We start from the raw sequence: 24,658 nt of genomic DNA on the forward strand, positions 1-24,658 counted from the left end.
GAAATGGGTAACATTGGTTGCAAGTAGATGGAATTTGAATGCTTAGGAGATAGTGGAGGGAAGAAAAATTTTCACTGCCTTAGGGTTTTATATATGTGTATATGTTTTTGTCATATGTATAGATATATATATTATATAATTTCAAATTAAATTTTAATTTTTAATTAAAAAATTTTAACTAAATATAACCAGTCATCTAAGATTGTTGATCAAAAGCCATGTCAGTGAGGTCTTGCTCTTTGTTGATATTTATAATGTGCTACCTTATTGCTCTGGTGTTTGTGAGTTACTGGAGTATGCTTCTTGAAAGTTAGTGTTTTTTGCATCTTTATATACATACTTATAGTGTCCATAGCCGAATGCTTTTTATGTAGTTGAAATTGATATGTTGATTTAATTCTATTTATTAACAGTGCAATACTGCCTTGTACTTGTGGAATTTTACATTATTTCATTTGAGCCTCAGAACTGCCTGTGGAGTGGGCTTTTATTTACGTGGGACATTTTTTTGTGTGTTTTCAAATAAGAATGTGTAATTTTGGCTAAATATTCTAATTTAAAGTAACTTATTGCATGTATTTATAAGTTACTCTGTGATAACATAATGCGTTTATTGAGTATGGGATTAGAAGAAATGATCCAATAGGTCCTTTTCACCTCTGAGTAGAAGAATAGTTGAATGAACGAATACATGTTAGTAGTACAAGAGGATCAAGGTGAATATTTGCTTTATGCATTTTGGGTTCCTTTTTAAAATGATCTCCCACCTCCAAAAGACACCTGACTTCACTGATCAGGTCATCCATGTTATTAAACTAAATTATATTAAACTATTAATTACTGGTTATTAATGCCAGTGACATTTTATTTAACACCACTGTTTTATAGGGCTGTTTTCAAACAGTCAAGTTTGTCAAACAAATCCATTTGACTAGATGTATAAAAAATTTGTACATTACCTCATGCTTTTTCTTTGTGTTTCTTCCTATTCCTTTGGTTCATCTGATTATCATTTTTTTCATTTAGCACAGTGCTTTGGTATTTTTTTTTCAGATGTCGAATCTGAAACTGTTGTCAGTGTCTTTTAATGGCAGTGTGTATAGGGTGAATAGTAAGGAAACAGAGGAGTTACAGAGATATAACCACCCAAAGTAAAAGGTCCAGAACTTCTTTTTATTATGTTTTGTAGTCAGGAAATAATGAAGAACAAAGGCTTAATGCAGTGAATGAATGAATGTGCTGCCCTTAATTGCCAATTTTAAAAGCTGGAAACTCTTGTCTCTTCCATATAGGAAAAAAATGTGAATTTATTTCCATTTACATCCATTGAATTTGCATGTGACATTCTTCTGCTTGGTTCTGCCAGTGAGTTAACTCCATGTTCCTCCTCACAGGGTGGAGAATGCTTGTACCAAGCTTGTCCAAGCAGCCCAGATGCTTCAGTCAGACCCTTACTCAGTGCCTGCTCGAGATTATCTAATTGATGGGTCAAGAGGCATCCTCTCCGGCACATCAGACTTGCTCCTCACATTCGACGAGGCTGAGGTAAGGCACCCCGAGGCCCAAGCACACCTCTTCCTGACAAAAAGCCCAGTCATAATGATAATAATGGAGGACTGAGGATTGTTTAGGATGAGAAAACGTTGACTAGCTACACATCTGAATCACTGTGTTTTCTACTTATCGTTAACACAATTGATTGAATACTCTGAAATATATTTTCAGGTTCGTAAAATTATTAGAGTTTGCAAAGGAATTTTGGAATATCTTACAGTGGCAGAGGTGGTAGAAACTATGGAAGATTTGGTCACTTACACGAAGAATCTTGGACCAGGTTAGTCATATGCTACTTTTATAATAAAATGTTCTATGAATTGTCCTTGGTTGATCAAGAGGAAAGAAGCACTCCTGCCTGCTTTTTTTGTGGAAGGTAGGTAATGATGCTTTGGATTTTTAGTTGTCTCTGCTCTCTTGATGGAGCTGACTCTGTGCTTCTACTGAAGAGAAATCATTGTCTCTGAAAGCTGAATCTGCTTTCTGCAAATCCTGGCCCTGTCTAATGAACTGAACTAGACATTGCAAATGTTGCTGGAGAATGTAGGAAATACTTTTCTATTACTGCAATGCTTAAGGCCACCCTGAATCCTGACCTCTTCATTCCACATTATACAGCATTCCTTCACTGTCTGTCTACCAGCTGGCCTGAGCTCTCTGTGACCTCTTAGCTTGCTAATTAGCCCGCCTGCTATTATGGATTCATGCCCTTGCCCAAGACTGCATAATATAATCAGACCTAGAAGGAGAGAAGAGCTTCTGTAACTAAATCTCTGATTGTATAGTCATCTGAGAATTAAATATTCAAAATACATGAACAGATACCAGCTTTTGGTGTTATAGACATATAACATGAATTTGAGGCTCCTTAAAGTATAAATGAGATTAATGATAAGACATATTAGATATTTAATTTGTTAGTATTAAGGATCACATATCATTTTATAAAATTCTTTTTTCTTACATAGAATGATATTTAATTAATAGATTTTCTAGAGGTTCCAGTGCAGTCATTCTGTAAACTTAACAGCAGTTAAGAATTTCTCTGAGCTATCATTGAAGATCACTGAGAAATGGCTTTAGAGAAGTACCCTTTAAACTTGTTCCTAGCACTATGAAGAAATCTTATTTCTTCAGATGAAATCTAATGCAAAATCTCAACATATAAAAGACAAAAATGGAGCCAGTGTGGATCAAGCAGGGGTATCCCCACCTGTCTATCTCCTTTTGGGTACCCCTTGAGAATCTGTGAAATTACTTAAGAAATTTTAAGAGCAGTTTGAAAATCAAAGTAGTAGAGACTCACATAACACCCTTGAATAATAACCAAAGTAAACAAAAATTTCTAGCAGGCCAACTCTGAAATATCAGATTGTTTCAAATGCTGTCATCACCATAATTACATTTGTAACATTTTTTTTTGTGTTTTTTATTATGAAACTGTGACCCCTCCTTATTTTGGGCAAATTGGAAAGTAGAGAAAAATTTAAAGATGAAAACAAAACATGTTATTGTAACTCTTAAGACTTTTTTCAGCTGCTAGATTCTCAGTACAGACACACCTCATTTTATTGTGCTTCACTTTCTTGTGTTTCACACATACTACATTCTTACAAATTGAAGGTTTGTGGCAACCCTATCTCAAGCAAGTTATTTGGTGCCATTTTTCTATTTCATGTCTCTGTGTCATATTTTGGTAATTCTCACAATATTTAAAATTTTTTTATTATTATTTTATTAGTTATGGTGACCTGTGGTCACTGATATTCGATGCTACTATTGAAAAGATCATGATTCATTGAAAGCTTAGATGATAGTTGGCATTTTTTTAGCAATAAAGTATTTTTAAATTAGGGTATGTACATTATGTTTTTAGACAGTGTTATTGCATTCTTAATAGACTACAGTATAGTGGAGATATAACTTTTATATTCTCTGGGAAACCCAAACATTCCTGTGACTCACTTTATTGTGATATTCACTTTGTTGCAGTGGTTTGGAACTGAATCCACAGTATCTTTGAGGCGTGCCTGTAGTAGGCTCACATGAGGTTCTTATACATATAGGCTCAGTGGCCAGGTACATGACATGAAAACTGGTATGGAAGCCAGGCAAGGTATTCTCCTGCTCACCACTTGTGAATTGTTTTTTTTCAAATATATATTTATTAATTTCAACAGTTTAAATGTATTTGTGAATGTATGTCAAATGTGTGAAAATTATGTCACATTTAGGATTTATATTTATTAAATTAATTTTAATGAGAAGAATACATTTGCTTTAAGTTAGAACTGTTCTGCACAATTCAATGTCATAAATGATAGAGTTCAGTGATAGTATGTGTGTTTAAATAAGTGGGCAATTTGGACTTTCATAGTAATTCATAGTGGATATAGGCTCAGAAAGCCTGACTCTGGATTGTTTCACTGCTCACCCTGTACAATTTATTCCCTGTGCCCCAGGAATGACTAAGATGGCCAAGATGATTGACGAGAGGCAGCAGGAACTGACTCACCAGGAGCATCGAGTGATGTTGGTGAACTCAATGAACACTGTGAAGGAGTTGCTGCCAGTTCTCATTTCAGGTATTTTCTGTCTGTACTTTATCTTACAGAAGAAAAAAAAAGTGTTTATATGTTCTAAACTCTGGTGTTCATTTTCTTTTCTGTTTAGTTGCATGTCCTTCAGCCTGGGTAAAAATGCAGCTGGTTAGCTAAGAGCCAGGATTCATTTTCTTTAATGCTCTCCTCCTGCTCTTTGTGTGACACTGCCCTCCTAGTGCCTACTCCTGTTCTCTTCAAGTTCTAACAGGCTCCTGTTCTTCTCTAGGCGCTCTAGTTTTGGAAGTATGGATCTTGACCCCTTTATTTGTACTTGGGAAAAAAATTAGGAGCTGGAATAGATCTAGAACACTACATAGAAGAGAAGTGAGTCCACAACCCTTTCCTCTCTCTTCACTATGTTGAAGAGCTGATGGTCTATACCAACTAGGATCACCTTCCCTTTGGGCAGAGCCCAGAAATGCAAACATGACGGCTGCTCTTTCAACTAGCAAAAGAGAATTGTGCTTATTAAGAGTCTAGTATGTATCAGATATCTCTAGTATATATCACATATCTCGTGGTTTATGTAAATTTTCTTAGTCAAGTTATGTGTTAGTTGGTTTAACTCTTAAGAGGGTTTCTTTATTTTCAAAATCTTTTAAGGCATGTCACTGTAACCCCCCAGCTACTGCCTTCCTGCTTTGTCATTTTTCATGTAGTGACTAAAATAGGAGATGTGAGTGTAAGAGTTCAGAAAGCCCTTATATAAACTAGAAAATAAAAAATTGTAAATAGAGTCTTAAAGTCTTCTCAAAAATATGTTTTTTGAGGCCAACTGTTCTATGTGGCAGAAAGGCTGTTGGAAAAAATCTTTCTAATTTGGGTAACTCAATAAAATGTTGATCTTTGTTTTTATAATTTTATTATGTTTATGAGAAGATTTATGTTTATGAGTTTATGAGAAGATATTTTTTCCCAATGTTTCGTTATTATTTTCTTCTTTACTTGTAGGGGTTAGATAGTCCTTCCTGTATGTTAAGAGAAATAATGGAAGATGAACTCAACCCTGGGATCTTCCACTGGGATTGAGGCAGCAGCATACTTTGGTTACAGTTTAACTGACTTTTTACCTTGTCCCATTAGGTTTGTGTTAGATGGGACCAGTGTTGGGCCTGAGATGTGACTCGGGATCTTCAGTGCATGCATGTTAAATTAGTTCCCTGATGATGATGTGGTGATGCTCTTGTACCTTCAGTTTTCTTTACAGTGAAGGTTGCTGATATTGGAATTTTAATAGCAGACTTGCAGTGTTTATTTCATATTCTTTTTAAGACCTTAGAAGCCCAAAACATGTTCAAAGTGTGAAGCATCTTGTGTGACTATTGTAATACAGCAAGATTACATTCCAAACTTAGTTTCTGATCTTTTGTTTATTTTTACAGCTATGAAGATTTTTGTAACAACTAAAAACTCCAAAAACCAAGGAATTGAAGAAGCTTTGAAAAATCGCAATTTTACTGTAGAAAAGATGAGCGCTGAAATTAATGAGATCATTCGTGTATTACAACTCACTTCCTGGGACGAAGATGCCTGGGCCAGCAAGGTAGGTGTTATTGGGGAAGAAATAAGCAAAATCCCCAATTCTCCCCTCTTGGGGGTGTGATTGTCTCACATTTTATCTTGTAATTTCGTGCAGCATTTAGACTACTTAGATATTATGAAAGTAATTTCTTCTTTATTTTTATTTCATGAATTACTTGCTGCTTTTGCACTTTTCCTTTGTTTTCAGGTAGAACAAATAAATAGGTATGTGGGGTGAATGTTGGTTGAAAGCTGAGATGTGTAGCTTGTCTATCAAACCGGAGTCTCATTTATTGAGTTGGTGGAGGAGTTCTGCTGTGGTGTATACTCCCCTGGGTAGGAGCCCTGCCTTTCACGTGGGTGGTTGTTGCTAGGTTACTAAGTAAGATACAGAATATGCCTACGGCTGAATTTTATGGAAAACTTTTCTTAATTGGCTTTTGACCCAGAGAAATCTACAAAAGAAAATGTAGGCATTTCTAGGTGTGTCCCTTTATCATTCCATTTTCCCTAAAGAAAGCTTCACTGAAATATTAGTTTTCACATTGTCTGTTAGTTTGAGGGGTCCCTTTCCCCTTGGTCTATAATTTCCTGTTGGACTCCACAAGGGCTGGTGGATTCCTCCGGGACCCCAGCAGCAGCGGTTTGAGGTGCTGCTGCTCTGGTCTGCTTCTCCATGTTTAGTGATCGGAACAGAGACACTTCTGTTATCGGAGCCCAAGATGCAGGCAGTGGGGGATCCCACTGTCTCCAGCTTCCCCTACTGTGTGGACTCAAATGTTATCTCCAGGGCCACCCAGCAGGCTGGTAGCAGACTGCAGAGGGGATTTTGTTGTATGATTTCCACTGGGTGTCCAGTAGGGCTCTGTTTGTCCTCTAGGACACCTAAAAGTTAAGGTTGAAGCTGAGCCTAAAATTACCAATTCTGTCTCTTTTGTTGCCCAGGAAGTTAAACTAAATGTGTAGGAGAAATTAGTTAGATTGTCTTAACCATGGATTTGTTTTCAGAGGCATGAAATTATTGAACAAGTCCTGAGACTATATTTTAAACCCATATGGTAAAATCATATAAAGTCTTTGATATTTTACTTAATTTTGCTTTTGCATGTTTGACAACTTTCACTTCCCTGTTATGACTTCTTTATGCATCTTTTTTTTGTTCTCTTGTTTGTTTTACTCTTTTTCTCACGTTTAGAAGGTAAGCTTTCTCTTGCCCTCTAGTTTCTTTCTTGCTTAAAAAGAGAAAAAGCATGTCTGTGAGGTTTTCTTGTGCTGTGTGCCATGCCTTATTCCGTGTGCCGGTGTGTAACACTGTGCTCGATTATGCGTCAGAATGTGACTTAATATGGGACTTGGGGCTGTGCTGGGCAGACTGTTTAGCTCAAAAGGAGCTGTTTTTTGGGGGGAAGCAAGAGGAAAGACATTAGTATGGGATGTCAGGCTTTCTATATTTGGTGGGTGCCTTCCTCTCTTTGGGGACTTCCCTGGTGGCTCAGTGGTAAAGGATCCCCCTACCAGTTCAGGAAATATGGGTTCAGTCACTGGGTTGGGAAGATCTCCTGGGGAAGGAAATGGCAATCCACTCCAATATTCTTGCCTGGGAAATCTCATGGACAGAGGAGCCTGGTGGGCCATAATCCATGGGGTCACAAAGAGTTGGACACGACTGAGCAACTAAACAATTCCTCTCGTTGAGCAGGCTCCTGGGAACTGCTTTGACCTGGTCATTCCCGCTGACTTCTTTTGAGGGGCAGATTTCCCCATGTGGGTGACCCCTAAGTTATCTGTGGATCCTGCTCTTAGCAAAGGAAACTTCCAGCTGATGCCATCTCTGTATTTGTCTCTTGTGCCAGTTTCCTTTGCAGGCTCTGGAATTTGGCTTTTGGAGATGGCATCATTGAGGTTTTAAGCCATGATGAAAATAGGTAGGCTAGAGGGTCTCAATGAGGCACCTGTCCTTCACAGTAATCCAAGCCTGCAGAATCAAAAGGAAAAAGTCAGGTGTACCTCAAGTTTTTCCTAATTTCAGTCCCTGGCTCACTGCATGTTCTGCTGTCTGAGCTGTGAATCAGCCATCATTCCCCATGACCTCATGGTCCCCTAACCTAATCTCTTTCCTTATTCTCTCCCCTTTGCTTCTAGCAGATGAGAAATAGTAAAAAATGAGGAGCAGGCACTGCAACCATCATGTTTCTATTTTCAGAGGGGAAAAGTCATCCATCAATTAGTAAATAAGTCACTGAGCTTTACTTTGTGAAAGTCTGAGAGCTGCTTCTTTAAAGACCAAAACCAAAACTGTGGTCAGTTGAGGTTTTCACGAGGAAGATTAGGCACTTGGGGGCATATACAAGGGACATAGACCTGGTTCCCACTGTGTACAGTCTAATAGCCATCTCAGTTTTATGCTGATCTGGAAGGAATCAGACTGTTAGGATACTGTAAAACTATCAGAATAAAAGGAAATAAATAAAATTAGCTCAGCCAAAAGAAGCTTAAGTACAAAATGACGTCAGAATGAGCAATGAATATTTATTTTTTAACTTCCTTTTGCTTTTGTTATACATTTACCTGATTCAAAAATCAAAATGCTATAAAAAGATATATATGACATAGCTGACTCTCATTCCAATCCCTTTCCACTCTATCTCCCTTACCCCCTAAGAGTAATTGTTTTTATTAGTTGCAAGAATATTTAGAAAAAAATTTTACCCTGAAAATGGAAATAGGTAACTAGGGTTTTAATTATTTTTCAGTTCAGTAGCATTATGCATCTTTCATTGCTCACCTGTAAGCAGTGAATTAATCAGACCCTGTGTCTGTCTGTGACCCCTGGGTTCCCATTCTGTTTAATACATGCAATATTTTTACCTCCTCTCACCCCCTACCAATAAAGAATTAACTTTGTCTTACCATACTTGTTTCATGCCTCCCTATTGGTGCAGTTTTCTCCTGGAAAGTGATGATTCCTCTAGAAAAGTGGGGGAAGAAAGTAAGTGGAAAAAATTCTTGGTAAAAGTGCGTCTTGCCAAATAAATTAAGATTTTAAAGAGGCAATGCAATAGCTGACTATTTTATGTTTTATACCTACATGCAGATGGCAGATTTACAAATTTAAAAGTACTTTGACTTTAAACTCTTCCTTTTATTTTGAAAATAAAAAATTTCCCCTCAAATCAACAATCATAATAATTATTAAAAACTAGTTTAGCATTTTTCCTGAGAATACATTATGAGACAAAAAAAATGTAGAGATTAAATAGAATTGACATTTTACCCTTTGTAAATTTAGCAACATATATTAATCTTTTTTTGGTGTTTATATTACTTGTATTTTGATGCATGTTGAGAATAAAAAGGAAGTGAGAAAAATTTTAAAAACGTTTCATTACTGAGAATTTTTGAACCCTATGAGGTGTTCCTGTAACTGCACCCTGAGTCAGTTATTCAGAATTTGTCCCTGTGGTGTATCTCCTCCCACTGTAGGCCTAGGTTGGTGGTGGGTAAATGGTAGTGAGTGACTCAGATGTCTTTGTGCAGATTAGAGTACCAAAGAAGGAAATACCGCTTAGAACATGTGCTCCTATAATACTTTTCCTTGCTGCAGACCATTGGGGTTTAAGTGTTGATTTTTATTTCAATTTTGAAAAAATAAGGTTATATATGAGCTTTTTATGAGTCTTTTAATGTGATGCAATATTAGTATTCTAGTATGCAGCTAACACAACAAAGGATTTATCTCTTAGAGTCTGAGATAAATAGTTAATTTAAGCATTTATATATCTTACCCTCTCCCCCAACCAAAGGAGAAAAGCCCACCATGTTAAATTGACATTTCCCTTCTGATCCAAGTGCTCTTTTAGTTGATACAACTGATTGTGTGCACATAGGTGGTGCAGAATTGTAGCACTGAGAAGGTATTCTTAGAGATGAAGAACTGATGCCTGGGAGGCTTGCCTGGAGGTTCAGGGACAGACAACTTTCTCTCCATGGTTAAATGTAGTTTACAAGATTTTGTGTTACTGCCCAATTTAACTTTCCAAAAACATCTTTGTTTAAAATATGGATTTGGAGTTAGAAATGTGGTCAGAAATGGAATGGAGTGGGAAGGGTGGGGACAGGAGGTGTTAGTGGAAAAAGGAGGGTAGGTTGGGCAGTGAATGAGAGGGGGTCCTTAGTCCCATATTTGAAATTTTCAAGAGCATGGGATTGCAGGAACTCACTTTCCCTGCCACACTTCCTCTTGACTGTTTGTGGGAGGAACTCAGTGGTTCTTGGTATTAGTATTATTCAGTGTTCTTTAGGTCTAACTCTGTATTAAATTTCAGAAGTGTTTCAGTTCCTGGAAAAGCATGGAAAAAGAAGTCTTTTAGGTTGTCCTTCTGACTTTCAGTATGTGTGGCAGAGTTTCAAGGAGCTGTGTTTCTTTTCATTTAAACCTGAACTCCTGAGAGTTTTACAATAAAAGGAACCAGAGCAGGAGGGGCCAGAACGCTGTCAGCTGTCCCCAGAGCTGCACAACTGTATCTGCTCTTTTTTATATTCACTTTAAAAAAAAAAAAAAACAACCCAACAACAACAACAAACAGAGAAGAGCTTGGTGAAGACTCGTCTCTTTCCCAAATTTTAGATATTATACAGAAAAGTACTTAGTGAAGGTGCAGTTTTTTTCTCTTCTATTTCATATCCAGAGTGTACTCTGGGTACTTAGACCTACACGGCAAGGTTTAACTAAAAGCTCTGTGGTACATAATGTAGTTGGCCGCAGAGTTATGGTTATTTTCATCCTTTATAAATGTCTCAAAATTGCTTCTTAGTCCTAGTTGAATTTGTTTATATTATATCTAGTGTTAGTATACTTCTATTGTTGCTTATGTCAGAATTCTGTTACTTCCATAATAAACACTCCCCTTCAAAAGAAATTCTTAGGACACCAAAATGTTTGTTCCTATAGACATTTTTGCTTTTAATGTGGTTGGTCAAAAAGTTTGTTGGGTACTCAAACAAACTTTTTGGTCACCCCAATAGATATGACATTTAAATGTGTTGTGTTTAAATGGCTATTTACAACTTGTCTTATTCCAGAAAGAATTTAATGTGGCCCTCCCAGTGACTGTTTTAAATCTCCAAAATTGTCTAAAATTTATTCTGTTAAAAATTTTGCTAACTAATTGAATTTCCCAGTTTAAAAATGCATCTTCATTGCATATTTGCCATTGATTCTTTTTAGGAGAAAATGATAGTAATTATAAGAAATAATGTTAACTTCTTCATATTGTCACATCTCCTCAGGACCAAATTAGTCACATCCTTAGAGTCAGATTCTTTCCTTGAAGTGTGGTAGCCATCCTTTATTAGTGAGAGAAAAAACAGTGACTTTTGAGAATACTGAATGCTGAGCAAAACTGGTTTTTCTATTGGGTTTCAAATCATTTTTGGGCAGTGGTGAGTAAAAGCAGTTATTTAGGTTAGTAAGAATTATGAATTTGATTTATAGAGCTAATTTTCTGGGCAGTGGCAGTATTAACCAATCCAAAATTGGCAAAGCAAAAAATTTGCTGACTACTGTAAAAGGTTAGTGGAATCTTTGACAACTCTCTTCGGTAAAAGAAAAAAAATTCTTGAATTTCATCTAACAGAAAATAATGAGATTTGAGATCAAATGGGGCTTCTAGGACTGAGCCCCTTAATTTAAAGTTGAAGTTAAATGAAGCAATGAGGGAAAAAATGGCTAAAGTAGAACCTAACATGCAAGAAATGCTCAATTAAGGTTAGTTTCCTAACTAATAGCTATTAATGCTAGAGTAGACCCTAGAAAACTTCTGATCTTTGTTTCTTCTTAAATTTAGATTCTGAAATATAATAAATATCTATTGAATTTTTCACTGATTATATATGTATATTAGAGAAATGGTTATTAAGAGATTTTAAATTAAGTATTTTTACATGACTTCAGTTTTTCCTCTTCAGCATGTGCACAGTATTTCCTAGGTGAGAGATTGTGAATTTTTAAAAAATCTGTATCTAGACAAAGTCCTATAACTTGTATTAGACCCTGAAGGCTATCTAGCTCTGAGGTTGGGTATTGCCTGAGACTTTCTTTAAAACAATATTAATTTGGGCCTTGCTAATTTGGAATTAAAGTTGACTTTTGAAGGCAAGGTTTGCTGTACAGAGTGATTAGAACAAGATGGAGGAGGAACAAATATTTGAGAATCAAAGCACTTAAATGCCACTTGTCTACTTGCACTAAATACAAATGGATTTTAAAATAGATCCTCCTACGACTCAGTCTTTTGTTGATAGATAGCTATCATAATTTCATACACCTCAATAATAAAAATATTTTATTTCCATTTTTTCAGTAATTTGGTTCACTTCTTTTTAGTTGCTGTGGATGAGAATTTGTTATTTAGAGCCTGAGGTAGACAAGTTTATAACAAGAGAACGGTCTGTATCTGTTTAGATGGGGAAAGAGGGAATCTAAAGCTGAGAGTTCTATAATTTGACTGAGTACTTTGGAAAAGCTGGAGTCAGGCTGCTAAAACCCTAAGCCTAATTATGAATGCTCCCTGTACTTATTGGTGCTAGTGCTGGGTTTTGTTTGCATTTAAAGTGGGGATGCTCCTAGTGCCCCCAAGTGGAAAACTGATGGCACCACACCTTTAAGAACCCCAATTTACAACAGTAGAAATTGAAAAAAGGTGGGGATTTAAGACATTCCCTAGAGCTTCAGAGGGTAACTCTGTACTTTGATGGATGGACTCTGTAACAGCTAGTTCCCTGAATGTTAATAAAAGAGAGAGAGACTGACTTTTAAGGTGTTAGAGACTTAAGAGATGGCCAGTTGTTCAGTTGTGAGAATGGGTTCATACATATTTGTTATATTGTTTTCTGTATTTTTATTTGCTTAAAAAACCCTATTAAAATATGTGTATATTTTAAAAGTGATGAGTCTGTTTAGACTTCTCATGGTATATCCTGGGAGGTTTTATGCTAGTCACTATGAATCCTGATTGTGAACAATAGATTGAGACCCCCTTATTCTATCCTGCCTCTTCTTCCAGGTTAGGGATGGTAAGGGCACTAAGGATGAGGAGTGGCAGAGAAGGCTGAATGTATTTCTTTCTTGTGATACATTCAGTAGTTTATTTGTGGAATTAAAACTAAATTGCTAGAGTAAAATTTTCAGTTTTCTTCTAACCAGTAATTTCAGGTTCCTCGGGTTAATTAAACATAGTGAAATATCATCCAGTGTATATATTTCAAAACAAGATGTAAGAGAAACTGTGATTTGTGGCACCACATTCTAATGAGGCTTCTCTAAAGCCAGGAAGGCTTTGGCGGCGCTGCAGGATCTGAATGTTGACTAGTAGAAAGGCTGATAATGAGGCATGTGACAAAAGGGCTTTTTCCTGCTGACGATATTAAACTGCTTTGACTTGAGCAGTTTTACCAGTTTTCATAGTTAAGCAATAGGGAGACCAGAAAATAGAATTAACTGAAGATTTGCATGCAAGATGTTGCATTCTGACAGAAATAAGCATTATGGTGTGATGAGAATATTTTTAAGGCTGTTGTAGGACTACTGTAGCTATTGTATGTTAATGGTGTAACTTCTTCTCTGTCTTACTTTGTATCATGGTATCTCAGTTTTTGCAAAGAAAATAATTGATACTTTTCTTCAAAAGGACACTGAAGCCATGAAGAGAGCATTGGCCTCCATAGACTCCAAACTGAACCAGGCTAAAGGTTGGCTCCGTGATCCCAATGCCTCCCCAGGTAACCCTCTGGTTTTACTTTTCTGATAGATACATCAAAAAGCTAAAACCAGGCAAAAAGAAAAAAAAAAAAAGAATTTATTCCATAATCTCATAATTCTGAGATAACTACTGCAACATTTAGGGGTATATGCGATTCTCTGATAGTTTTGACTAATTGAAGCATTTCTGGTCCTTAAAAGGATGAAGGGCATGAATTAATAACCTCTCATCACAGAGGAATAAACCAAAGTGAACTGGGCATTCTTTGCCAGATTATTGGTTCACCCTTTCCCTGAATCAGAAAGGTAATTATTTTGAATAAAAGCTCTTCTCTTCTAGTTCCCATTGGGCAGATTTCCATTTATGCCAACAGAATACTTAATTAAGCAGATGAAATGATGATGCTAATAAGAATTGGGAAGCAAAGTTGACTTGTATAAAGATAAGACCCAAATAGGTATTGAGCTAGGCTTTATGGATTTCCTAATCTAATATTTATTCAGTTTTAGATTAATATTTGAATGAATGTATAAAACCTAATAGAGTTTGGAGGTGTTAAGTACTATTAAATTGTTAGAGCCTACTTTCATCTCATCCGTATGCTTACCACAAGCTGCTTATTATCTCCAGCTGTTTATAGTTCCAAGGATCTTTTTCAGCAGTCTCTGTGGTTGAAACTTCACCCTACGGTTTAAGGGCACGGCTTGGCTGTTAACTATCAGATGTATTGCCTTCTACTCACTAGTCATTTAAAATCATCCTTTCCTTCATGAATGAAATGACTTGTAAAGCATCCTCTCTAAATAATTAATAGATCTATAATGTAGATATTGAATCTCTCTCTCTCTCTTTTTTTCCTTCTGGCTGCCCCTGGCTTTTGGGATCTCAGTTCCCCAGCTAGGGATTGAACTCAGGCCAAGGCAGTGAAAGCCCAACATCCTAACCACTAAGGCCATCGGGGCACTCCCTTGAATATCTCTTTATTTTAGGTGATGCTGGTGAACAGGCCATCAGGCAGATCTTAGATGAAGCTGGAAAAGTTGGTGAACTCTGTGCAGGCAAAGAACGCAGGGAGATCCTGGGAACCTGCAAAATGCTAGGGCAGATGACTGACCAAGTGGCTGACCTCCGAGCCAGGTAAAGTTCCTCTGCTCTCACCAGAGCACTGGTGCTAACAATTGGGATCTTGCTTCTGATGGAGTGATTCAGAAGCAAGTTTCTGTGAATTTTACTGAGTTCTCTTTGGCTGATAGATAACACAGGTATTATATTCTATGAATTCTTTGGGATTGGAGTGAATTTTCCTTTTGATGAACTTTTAAAATATGTAGATGCCTTGTAGTGAAGTTGAAGTTGAAATAGAAATATGTTTTTTTAGTTTCTAGTCATAGGCTTATGAAAAACAAGGTATAGCAGATAGATATCTTTTATGAAGGATGATGGCAAGAATAAGAAACATAAATTGGAATGATTTCAAATGCCATTTAAAAAATCAGTTAGATAGATTATCCTCTGTGTTGGTCACATCTAGGCTCTGTTTTGGGGTTGCAAAGAGTCAGACATGACTGAGCGACTGAACTGAACTGAGTTTCTATTTGATCATTATTCATTTAGTTTTATAGTTCTTTTATCTATCTCTTAGCCACTTCAAGTTTTGGCTTTTAGAATCCACCTCCATTCCCCCAAACTATATAGAGTTTGCTAATAAGAAAACTCAGTATAATAGGTTTGTTTTGAACTCATACATATAGTTAATGAAGTTCTAAAAGATCTTCAATTTTTATGAAATTTTATACTATGGATATTGAGAAAATTGAGGTATAGATAAAGTTTAATTTTGCTTCTAGATTGTCATGACACATCTCGAGGTAATTGGAATATAGAATCTCCCTTCAAACTAAGACCTCAGGAACACTCCTTGATGTGTTGCACACCATTACACATGGCCTCAAATGTATTAACATAACGGAATTCAGAATATAGTTCCTTTTTTTCTTTGGCCATGCCGTGTGGCATGTGGGATCTCTGTTTCCCAATCAAGGATTGAACCTGTGTCCCCTGCATTACAGAGTCTTAACCACTGGACGACCAGGGAAGTCCTAAATACAGCTCTTAAGGACTGGTTCCTAACCTGTTTCGGACCAAGGTCATTTTTATAATTTGATGAAAACTATTAATCTCTACCTAAAAAAGATGCATATAAACATGCTTAGACAATATTATGTGTAATTTCCAGAAGTTCATGGATTCACTGTAGCCCTGGAAGCTCCATGGGCTTCAGGGTAAGAGTCTTTACCTTGAAGGAGAGAAGAAACTGCATAAATAAATGTGATCTCATTGAGTGCAGTGGGCCTATTCTCCTGCTGTGAAGCAGTCTCCTCTGTCATGAGCCTGACAGGAACTTCACAGAAAGGACAAAAAGAAGTTCTGTTCCCATTTGGAGAAATGCCAATGTCGTTTTGACAAGATTCTTGGCTCTTCTGATTTCTCACTGCTGCCTCTTTTGTCTGCAGCCTTTTCACAGTGTGGTAGACAGCTTTCAGTTGGAATTCTCAAGTACACAGTTGTATGTATTTAGAGAAAGATGAATCTGAACAAGAGAACGAGGTAGTTGGCTATACAGGATTGACCATAAATCTATGAAGAGAAAAGGTTGAAGCAGTGAGGAGCCCAGTGAGTCTGCTTCACACTGGCGCCTGCAATCTCCTTTCACAATGAAAGATTGCAAAGCTGTCTCCCTGTTATCCTTTCTTAGATATGCCTAACTTTCTAACAGTTTAGCGGCTGAAACTCAGGAAGTTTCCTCTTTGGTATTCTTTTTTTCAGTAACCTAGGATTGTAAATGTATATTTTCCTCTCCATGGGACTCAATAAACTTTTTCTTTTGAATGAAAAATTATGTAGCCCGTAAATATTTTTACTTTTTCACACTCTTACACAAACAAGGTTCCTCATCATGAATTATTAGATTTGAAAGAAAAAAGCAAGTTAAAACATAAAAAGTAAAAAAGAAAAAGAAAACAAACATAAAAAGTATCTTTCCAAAAGTCTCAGACTCCTTTGCCATAAAACAGAGATGTCAAGCATAAGTAAAACATGTGTCTATATTTATATACAAATATTATTGGCAATAAATATTATTGAGTTTACTACCTCAAATATTGGTATACATGAGAAACATAAGTTTAAAAAGAGGTTAGATAGATGAATGATAAGTCCATAATCCATACTATCATTAAAGGAAGCAAAGATTTTTGGAGGTTATCCTATAATCAGAAGCTCAGGTTATGATCAGCCATGCTATTGGACCAAATGATGGAGTTGTCACTCGCTATCATTGAATTTACCAGGCTGGGTGGACTAAAAAATATGAATCTAAAAAGATGGCATATCTTACTTTCTTATGACTTGGGAAGTCTGTTACAAAGGGAAAACAAGTTTCCACTAACTTGCATCATTTTTTGTAGTAGTAGCATACCACTTCTGAGAGAGGAAAATAAAGAAATTAGTTCTTTAGGAACTTGGTGAGAACTTGTCACTCCATGCCCTTTTCCCTCAGTACTAACTGCTTTTGATACTTACAGAATGCATAGGAATGGATATTTAAGATTACCATTAGGTTATGATAAATGACAATTCTGTAGTAATAATAGTTATATATGTGTGTTGGTTTATTGCCAAACTGTTTTCAACTATATCTTTTTGTTTGGCACCACTCTGTTTGATAAGCAGGGAAAGTATTGTTACCTACCCACTCTTCGTTTTCTAAGTTAGAAAACTGAAGCCCGAAGAAGTTAAACATCATAAGGTTCCACAGGTGCTGGAGCCAGGATTTGAACACAGATCTCCTTGGTCCTAGTGCGGTGTGCTTTCAGTAACACTATGCGTGCTGCCTCCTGAAACATTTTCAATGTATATTTGCCCATAAATAAGACAATCTAATGGGCTGTTTATTTCTAAAGCATACCTACTATGGTAACAAACCCTCCATAGCGATAAGATCACAAGTGGATTTGCCCCTCTAAAGATTAGGTTTGGTTATGTAATCACCACCAAGAGGAAAATTATAATTATCAAAATTTGCAGGTCTAGTCTTAAAGTGGTTATGCAGTTCCTTAAAGCTTCTGTATGATATTGTTTTTTTCTTTTTTGTTTTGTTTTGACCATGCTGCACGACATATAGGGTCTTAATACTTTAACCAGGGATCAAACTCATGCTCGTTGCAGTGGAAACTCAGTCTTAACCACTGAACTGCCAAAATAGTCCCTGCTACTGATTTTAAGATGGTTTGGCTGTTTTGCTGTGTTTCTCTCTGTTTCCTTGTGTTATCCCAGATTTAGTGGAAAAAAGGAAAAAGGACAAGTACGTTAGCAAAATGATATACATTGTGCTTTCAGTATTATTTTGCCATTAAGATTTTGAGAGAGTACAACAGCAACAAATCTGTCTGTCTGAGTAGGGGACAAGGAGCCTCACCAGTGGCCATGCAGAAAGCCCAGCAAGTGTCTCAGGGTCTGGATGTGCTCACAGCAAAAGTGGAAAATGCAGCCCGCAAGCTGGAAGCCATGACCAACTCAAAGCAGAGCATTGCAAAGAAGATCGATGCTGCTCAGGTAGCAATGGTGATTTTCAGGAGGGGTGGGAAATAAAAGACAAAGAGAAATGTTCCATAATATCCTGTATCTCCCTCCCCCCAATTTTCTGTGGGTGGATGATGGCTGTTTCTAAGTGATGACTAATTCCCAGCAGTTGTCATTGTTAACATGTTTCCTACTACCACAGGCTTAAGACTAATGTTTATCTATATTTTGAAATGGAGATCTTAATTTTGAATCCTTCAGTTAGTTAAAAATAAGTGTTCTGAGTACCATTTTCCTAGTTCCTGATGGGGATTACAGTATGTTAAACCTGTTCTTCATCTTAGAGTTTACAACTATATTTGATCATAGCAATGTTAAAGGGTTAAAAGTTTTTGATACTACTCTACTGTAAAATGATTTTCAAGCATTTCATGAAGAAAAATATTTAAGAAACTGAAGAATTAATAAGGTATGATTAATTCAAAGATAAGATAAAACTCATGAAGATGTTTTATCCTGATGAGAGTGAAGAAAGTCAATTTTGAAAAGACGGATTGACTTGATTTTACTTTAGCAAGAACCAGTGTAAAATAATAAGGACTAGCATTATTGCTGATATGCCTTGTGATTATTTTTGAAATATTTCTGATGCCCTTGTTAAGTTGAATAAAATTGGTTCATGAGTAAATCACAGTGTGCTTATTTTTCATTTCTATGTGTGTAGAATTGGCTTGCAGATCCAAATGGTGGGCCAGAAGGAGAAGAACAGATTCGAGGGGCTTTGGCTGAAGCTCGGAAAATAGCAGAATTATGTGATGATCCTAAAGAGAGAGATGACATTCTGCGTTCTCTTGGAGAAATATCTGCTCTGACTTCTAAGTTAGCAGATCTACGAAGACAGTATGTATTTAATCAATTAAATTATGCTTTAACTCCTCCCTTTTCCCCCCGAAGTACATACCTAGTTGAATTTTATAGGTTAAATGCACATATGATGCTCTTCTACTGTATTCTCATTGATTCTGTGTGACGTGGTAAGGGCAGATGGTTTTAAATTATTTAAGTTAGGATACTAAGAACACCTTTTTTGGGATCTGTTTTTTAAATTTCTTAGGACATCCTGCTACACCATATTTGTGACTTTTCTGTTTCCCAGGCATATGAGGAAAATAACTTGTGGTTAGCTGTGAAAAGATAGGTGTGTGTGGGGTGGGATTGAGGAGACATAAGAAAATATTTTCTTCCTTCCTAAGCAGTGTATTTTTTATGTAGCAATTATAAAAGATCCTTAAATATGATATTCTCACCACAGCTTCTTTTGAAGATTTTTTTTTTTAATCAGTGAGACATATAAGGCCTTCTTAGCCTTATTTGATTATATTGAAAAAAGGTGTTGCTTTCTCCTTTTGAATGATATTTTTCTGTCTTAAAGAAAGCAATTGCATCACATGCTAAAACAACATTAAGGAAGCATACAATGGCAAAAGTTAAGAGTTGATTCTCTCTCCCACCTCAGTCCTCTAGCCACTTCTCCAGGGATAACCATAGTAAAGTATCTTGAGAGATTCAAGGTACTTGAATACTTCAGTTCCTATTTTTCTGTGTTTCATTTAACTTGTATGTTTCAGTTCCTGTTCTTCCATGGGAGAGTGCCTACCTTTTTCTCAAAGAGGTACTTTAGAGTTCTTTCAGATCTTACATTGGCTAAGACAGCAATATTGGCTAAGAAAGCAAACTCCTGCCTCAGACTATGAAATAGAAATGAGCGAGAGCAGGGTAGACATACTTTAGGCAGGAGGTTGTGGTGAGAGCAGCTTATGTAATAGCTGAGATTTGATTTGGTATCAAGCTCAATCAATTGGGGGTCACTGCTTTATACCCCAAATCTTAAATTATGTAGGTGGGAAAGTGTATAACTAGACAATTGTAAAATAGAGTGGGTTTCCCAGGTAGTGCTAGTGGTAAAGAACCCTCCTATCAGTGCATGAGACATAAGAGATGTGGGCTCGATCCCTGGGTCAGGAAGATGACCTGGAGGATGGCAGGGCAACCCACTCTAGTATTCTTGCCTGGAGAATCCCAAGGAGAGAGGAGCCTGGTGGGCTACAGTCCATAGCGTCTCAAAGAGTCAGACACGACTGAAACAACTGAGCACCCACACACACAAAATACAATGTCTACAAATTCAGGTATCTGTTTATTAATATTAGGTTGTTAGTACAGTCTGCTTACATTTTTACTAGATATAAAAATACACAGAGGATCTAAACACAAGTCCGTTTACATAGCAAGCACTCATTAATGTTTCTTAATGAAGAGAGAATTAATGATGACACTGATAACAGCAGACCTTCATGTTTGGTCACATGCCATCTTTACTTATAATATATATCTAATATATGCATTTATATAAAACTTCCTGACAGGGCAATTACCTTTTTTGTCCAGCTTTACAAAAATGGAGAAAGTATAAGAATTTAGAATCATAAAGGAGCTCTTAAGATGATATCTAAATTAGTCATTCTGTCAGGTAGGCTAATATTTGCAGTTTTATCAGTGAGACAGATACACTTCTCCTGGTTTACTTTTCTATGACTACTGGACTTGAGTTATAAAATGAGTCATACTCTTGAGGTGGCAGGCTGGAGGGAAGGATCAGCTAATCTATTGATGACTGACTGAGCTCAGCTTACCAAATGGTTGAGCTTGGTTGAGACAGAATGACCAAACTCATATTTAACTATCTTAACTGGGAAAAACAATTAGAATTTATAGTATTAATTTCTTATTTAAGGGCCAAATAGATAAATCCCTTTCCTTTCAAGTCAAGTTAATAATAATCGTTAGCAATTTGTCATCTCATTAGCATTCCTATTATCAATTAAGTCATCTTAATGTAAAGAGTATCTTGGTGTGACAGGGTGACTATTTTTTTCTCTGCAGAGGAAAAGGAGATTCCCCAGAGGCCCGAGCATTAGCCAAACAGGTGGCCACAGCCCTACAGAACTTACAGACTAAAACAAACAGGGCTGTGGCCAACAGCAGACCTGCCAAAGCAGCTGTCCACCTTGAAGGCAAGATTGAGCAAGCGCAGCGGTGGATTGATAATCCTACTGTGGATGACCGGGGAGTTGGTAAGGCTATTAGTGCACTTAGCCCTCATTAAATTTATTTCAGTGAAGATAAGCAAGTTGTTGCTAGAGATCCTGTGTCATCTGTGATTAGGTACAGAGGGGCTCTTTAGTCACTGGTGAGTAAGTCATTCCACAGTATGACTCCATCTCTAAATGTAGCCAGTAGTATTTCTTTGATTTAATCAAAAGTATTAGCAAATAAATGATTTTGTTGCAGGCAAATAGAAAAGTCCTCAGGTTGCAATTGAAACTTTGAGCTAATTATTTCCAGTTTATGTATACTTTCATTCTATTATACTTCTTTCTGTTATTACAGTCCTTAGAAAGTTGACAGTTAAATATAATTTTTAAAACTAAATAAAAGGTACTTAACTACCAAAGTTATTTTCAGTTGTGAAGTCTCCTGCATCACACAATCACCTGTAGAGTTGATAACCTAAAATTTTGATTTTTGAGATATTTTAGGAGTGGAACTATAAGAATTTAGGTCATATGATAGCAAGCCTATTGAAGCTGAAACATATATTTATTTCATTTGCTGTATTCATTGGAAAATTTTTAATTATTTTAATTAATCCAGTGTTGGCTAATCAGGCAGATGTATAATTTACTGGTGGAGAAATACAAATTTTCTGAATGGCAATTTGGAATTATATGTCAAGAGCTTTAAAAAAAAGTTCATACCCATTGACTCAGCAATTTGACTTATAGGAATTTATTTTAAGAAATAATTAGAGATATTTCTAAGGAGTTACAAGAATGTATATAAACAACATAAATATTTAATAAGTAAATTGCCAACAATTATGGTTCATATGATAAAATATTACATAAATTTTAGATCGTGAATTTTGAATAATATCTAATGATGTAGAAAAATGCTCATGTTAAATAAAAAGAAGCACAGGATAAAAGTTAATGTATAGTTTATCCTAGTTTTATAAAAGATAAATGTATGTATGTATATAGAGGAACATGCAATGCATTAAAAAAAACTGGAAGGAAATGTTCAAATATATCAGTCTGTGAGAGATGGAATTATGGGTGGTTTATATTTTTTTTACATTTTTTATATTTCTCAAATTTTTTTGTCTTATTAGTGGGGAAAAAAAACCACATCACTAAATGTTACTATTAAAAAAAGAAATCCTTGCCAGAATGGCACAGTGATTGGCCTCTCCATATCCATGTGAGTGTCAGTGTTTTCCCTCCTGGTACAGGTCAGGCTGCCATCCGAGGGCTGGTGGCCGAAGGGCATCGTCTGGCTAATGTCATGATGGGGCCTTATCGCCAGGACCTTCTTGCAAAGTGTGACCGAGTGGACCAGCTGACGGCCCAGCTGGCTGACCTGGCTGCCAGAGGGGAAGGGGAGAGCCCTCAGGCGAGAGCTCTTGCGTCTCAGCTCCAAGACTCCTTAAAGGTAGAGCTTGGGAGCATGTATCCTTGCGTTTCTTATGCTTAACTGTAATTGAAAAGCTAGGGAGGGAGAGAGTTTTTAAAATACATAATTTCCTGAGTCTAGGGAAAGTGAAAAAGATGTGATCAAGAATATAAGAAAATCCAGAGTTTATTAGGAAAAAGCTTATCAGTGTGTGATAGCAATTAAAATTGTGTTTCCCAAGAAATACAAGAGCTTTCATATCTGCTCTACCACGTCTCACTTACACTTGTTTAGTCAGCCAGCTTTTTTTCTTAAAATGGACTCCTTTTTTAAACTTACATTTATTTAAAAGAAAAGTTTATAATAATTTTGAAGTCAGGAGCTTGATGAGCTAGTTATATTTTTTATAATATTCTATAAAAGAAACAATTATTAAAATAAAAACATTTTTCTGTATAACACCTAAAATCTTCTTAGATATCACCAGCCAGTGCATGCCACCCATTTTGAGAAACAGTGGAGGTGACTGAGACTTTTTTGAGTATAAATCTATTCTAAGACTTGGATTGGAACTTCCCTGGTGGTCCAGTGGTTAAGACTCCACACTTCCACTGCAAGGATCATGGGTTCAATCCTGGGTCCCGCTGGTCAGAGAAGTTCCATATGCCTTGTGGTGCAACTAAGGAGCAAACAAAAACCTTAGGTCAGACTAAATGTAAATTATGAAAAGGAGTTTTTTTCATGACTTCTGAGAATTCTCTTCTTTCGATCCATGTTAGAAAACGGATACATGTATTAGTTATTGAGTTTTTCTTGAAATTTATTTGAAATATCATGTATCCAAAAAAATCCATTATTGATTTCTTTCCTCTAAATATATGAAATTAATTATTTAATTAATTAAAGTAATATAAGAAATTTGACACTGTATCCATAGTATCTTACAGTTACTGAGATCATATCAGGCCTCTCCAGCACTGGGACTGGTGAGGGATTATCTCATTTCATGGTCTTCTTTGGGCTCAACCCTGTGATTCTTAGTATTATTTCTTAGAGGCCATCAAGAAATGAAGTAAGATTTCTTGCTTCGGTGGAACAGTCTCTAGGGCAATGTGGGTTATGTCCTTAATCACTTAGAGGGCAAGATTCACTTCTTATACCTGTTTTATGCTAGCTCAGTGCTTTGTTCACAGTTAATACTCACAGTTGATAACATTGAAAGAAACACTGAATGAATGAATGGGAAGAGAGGACAGTGGCAGATGTGCTTTTTGGATATTTATGGAAAATTTCATTTGTAAACAATGTTTTTAAGGATCTGAAAGCCCGAATGCAGGAGGCCATGACTCAGGAGGTGTCAGATGTTTTCAGTGATACCACAACTCCCATCAAGCTGTTGGCAGTGGCAGCCACTGCTCCTCCTGATGCACCCAATAGGGAAGAGGTGGGTGTCTGAGGTCTTCCATTTCTTCTATTGGCCATCCGTGTGTGTGTGTGTGTGTGTGTGTGTGTGCACACGCGTGCATGTGTGAAGGTAAAATGTGACTACAGTGTACATCGGGGTGGTTGGGAAATTGTGGATGAAGGGTAGAAGAGGGAAGGATGGCCTTGCCACTTCTTATTTCAGTCACCATGTATTTCAGCTAGGAATCTCTTTAGGCCATGTCTTCACTTGAAAGTAGTGGAAGACCTGACCATCAGATATGAAAACAATGGGTTTTATTTTTATCACATAACAAGAAACAGGGAGCTAAGTAGCCTTGGCATTGATTCAGCAGCTTGACACCTTAAAAGCTGGCATCCCTGTGATTTTCATGATCTTTCCTGATAGAGATGGCTGATGTAGCCCTGGGCATTATGTTCAAGGCAGTAAGAAATGAGGACTGGGGTCACCCCAGTCATAACCAGCATAATAGTCCCTCTAGTCATAACTGTCCCTTCAGTGTGTCCTTAGGACAGTTTATTCTTGACATCGAAGTCAGGACAATTCTTTTAAGACATTTGATGTCATTCTTTTACTCAAACCCTTCAGATTACTCCTCTCTGTCCCAGAGTGAAGCCTGAGTCCTTACAATGAACAGTAAGGCCAGTGATGTGCTGGTAGACCAGCTCTCGAGGAGAAAA

The 24,658-nt window shown here is 36.7% G+C and overlaps 1 protein-coding gene across 2 annotated transcripts in view; it reads left to right on the forward strand.

The window, feature by feature from the left end:
- The window catches only part of VCL (vinculin), a 104,929-nt gene that overhangs the window by 60,174 nt on the left and 20,097 nt on the right, over positions 1–24,658 (forward strand). For both annotated transcript variants that reach the window (XM_061161875.1, XM_061161876.1), the window contains exons 3-13: positions 1,395–1,545; positions 1,726–1,834; positions 4,017–4,139; positions 5,540–5,700; positions 13,367–13,457; positions 14,428–14,575; positions 17,899–18,052; positions 18,744–18,919; positions 20,963–21,153; positions 22,374–22,573; positions 23,850–23,978. In XM_061161875.1, the coding sequence (XP_061017858.1) occupies positions 1,395–1,545; positions 1,726–1,834; positions 4,017–4,139; positions 5,540–5,700; positions 13,367–13,457; positions 14,428–14,575; positions 17,899–18,052; positions 18,744–18,919; positions 20,963–21,153; positions 22,374–22,573; positions 23,850–23,978 (1,633 nt within the window). The remainder of the gene's footprint in view (positions 1–1,394; positions 1,546–1,725; positions 1,835–4,016; positions 4,140–5,539; positions 5,701–13,366; positions 13,458–14,427; positions 14,576–17,898; positions 18,053–18,743; positions 18,920–20,962; positions 21,154–22,373; positions 22,574–23,849; positions 23,979–24,658) is intronic.

This window comes from Dama dama, chromosome 15, assembly GCF_033118175.1.
Source record: "Dama dama isolate Ldn47 chromosome 15, ASM3311817v1, whole genome shotgun sequence".
NCBI lineage: Eukaryota > Metazoa > Chordata > Mammalia > Artiodactyla > Cervidae > Dama > Dama dama.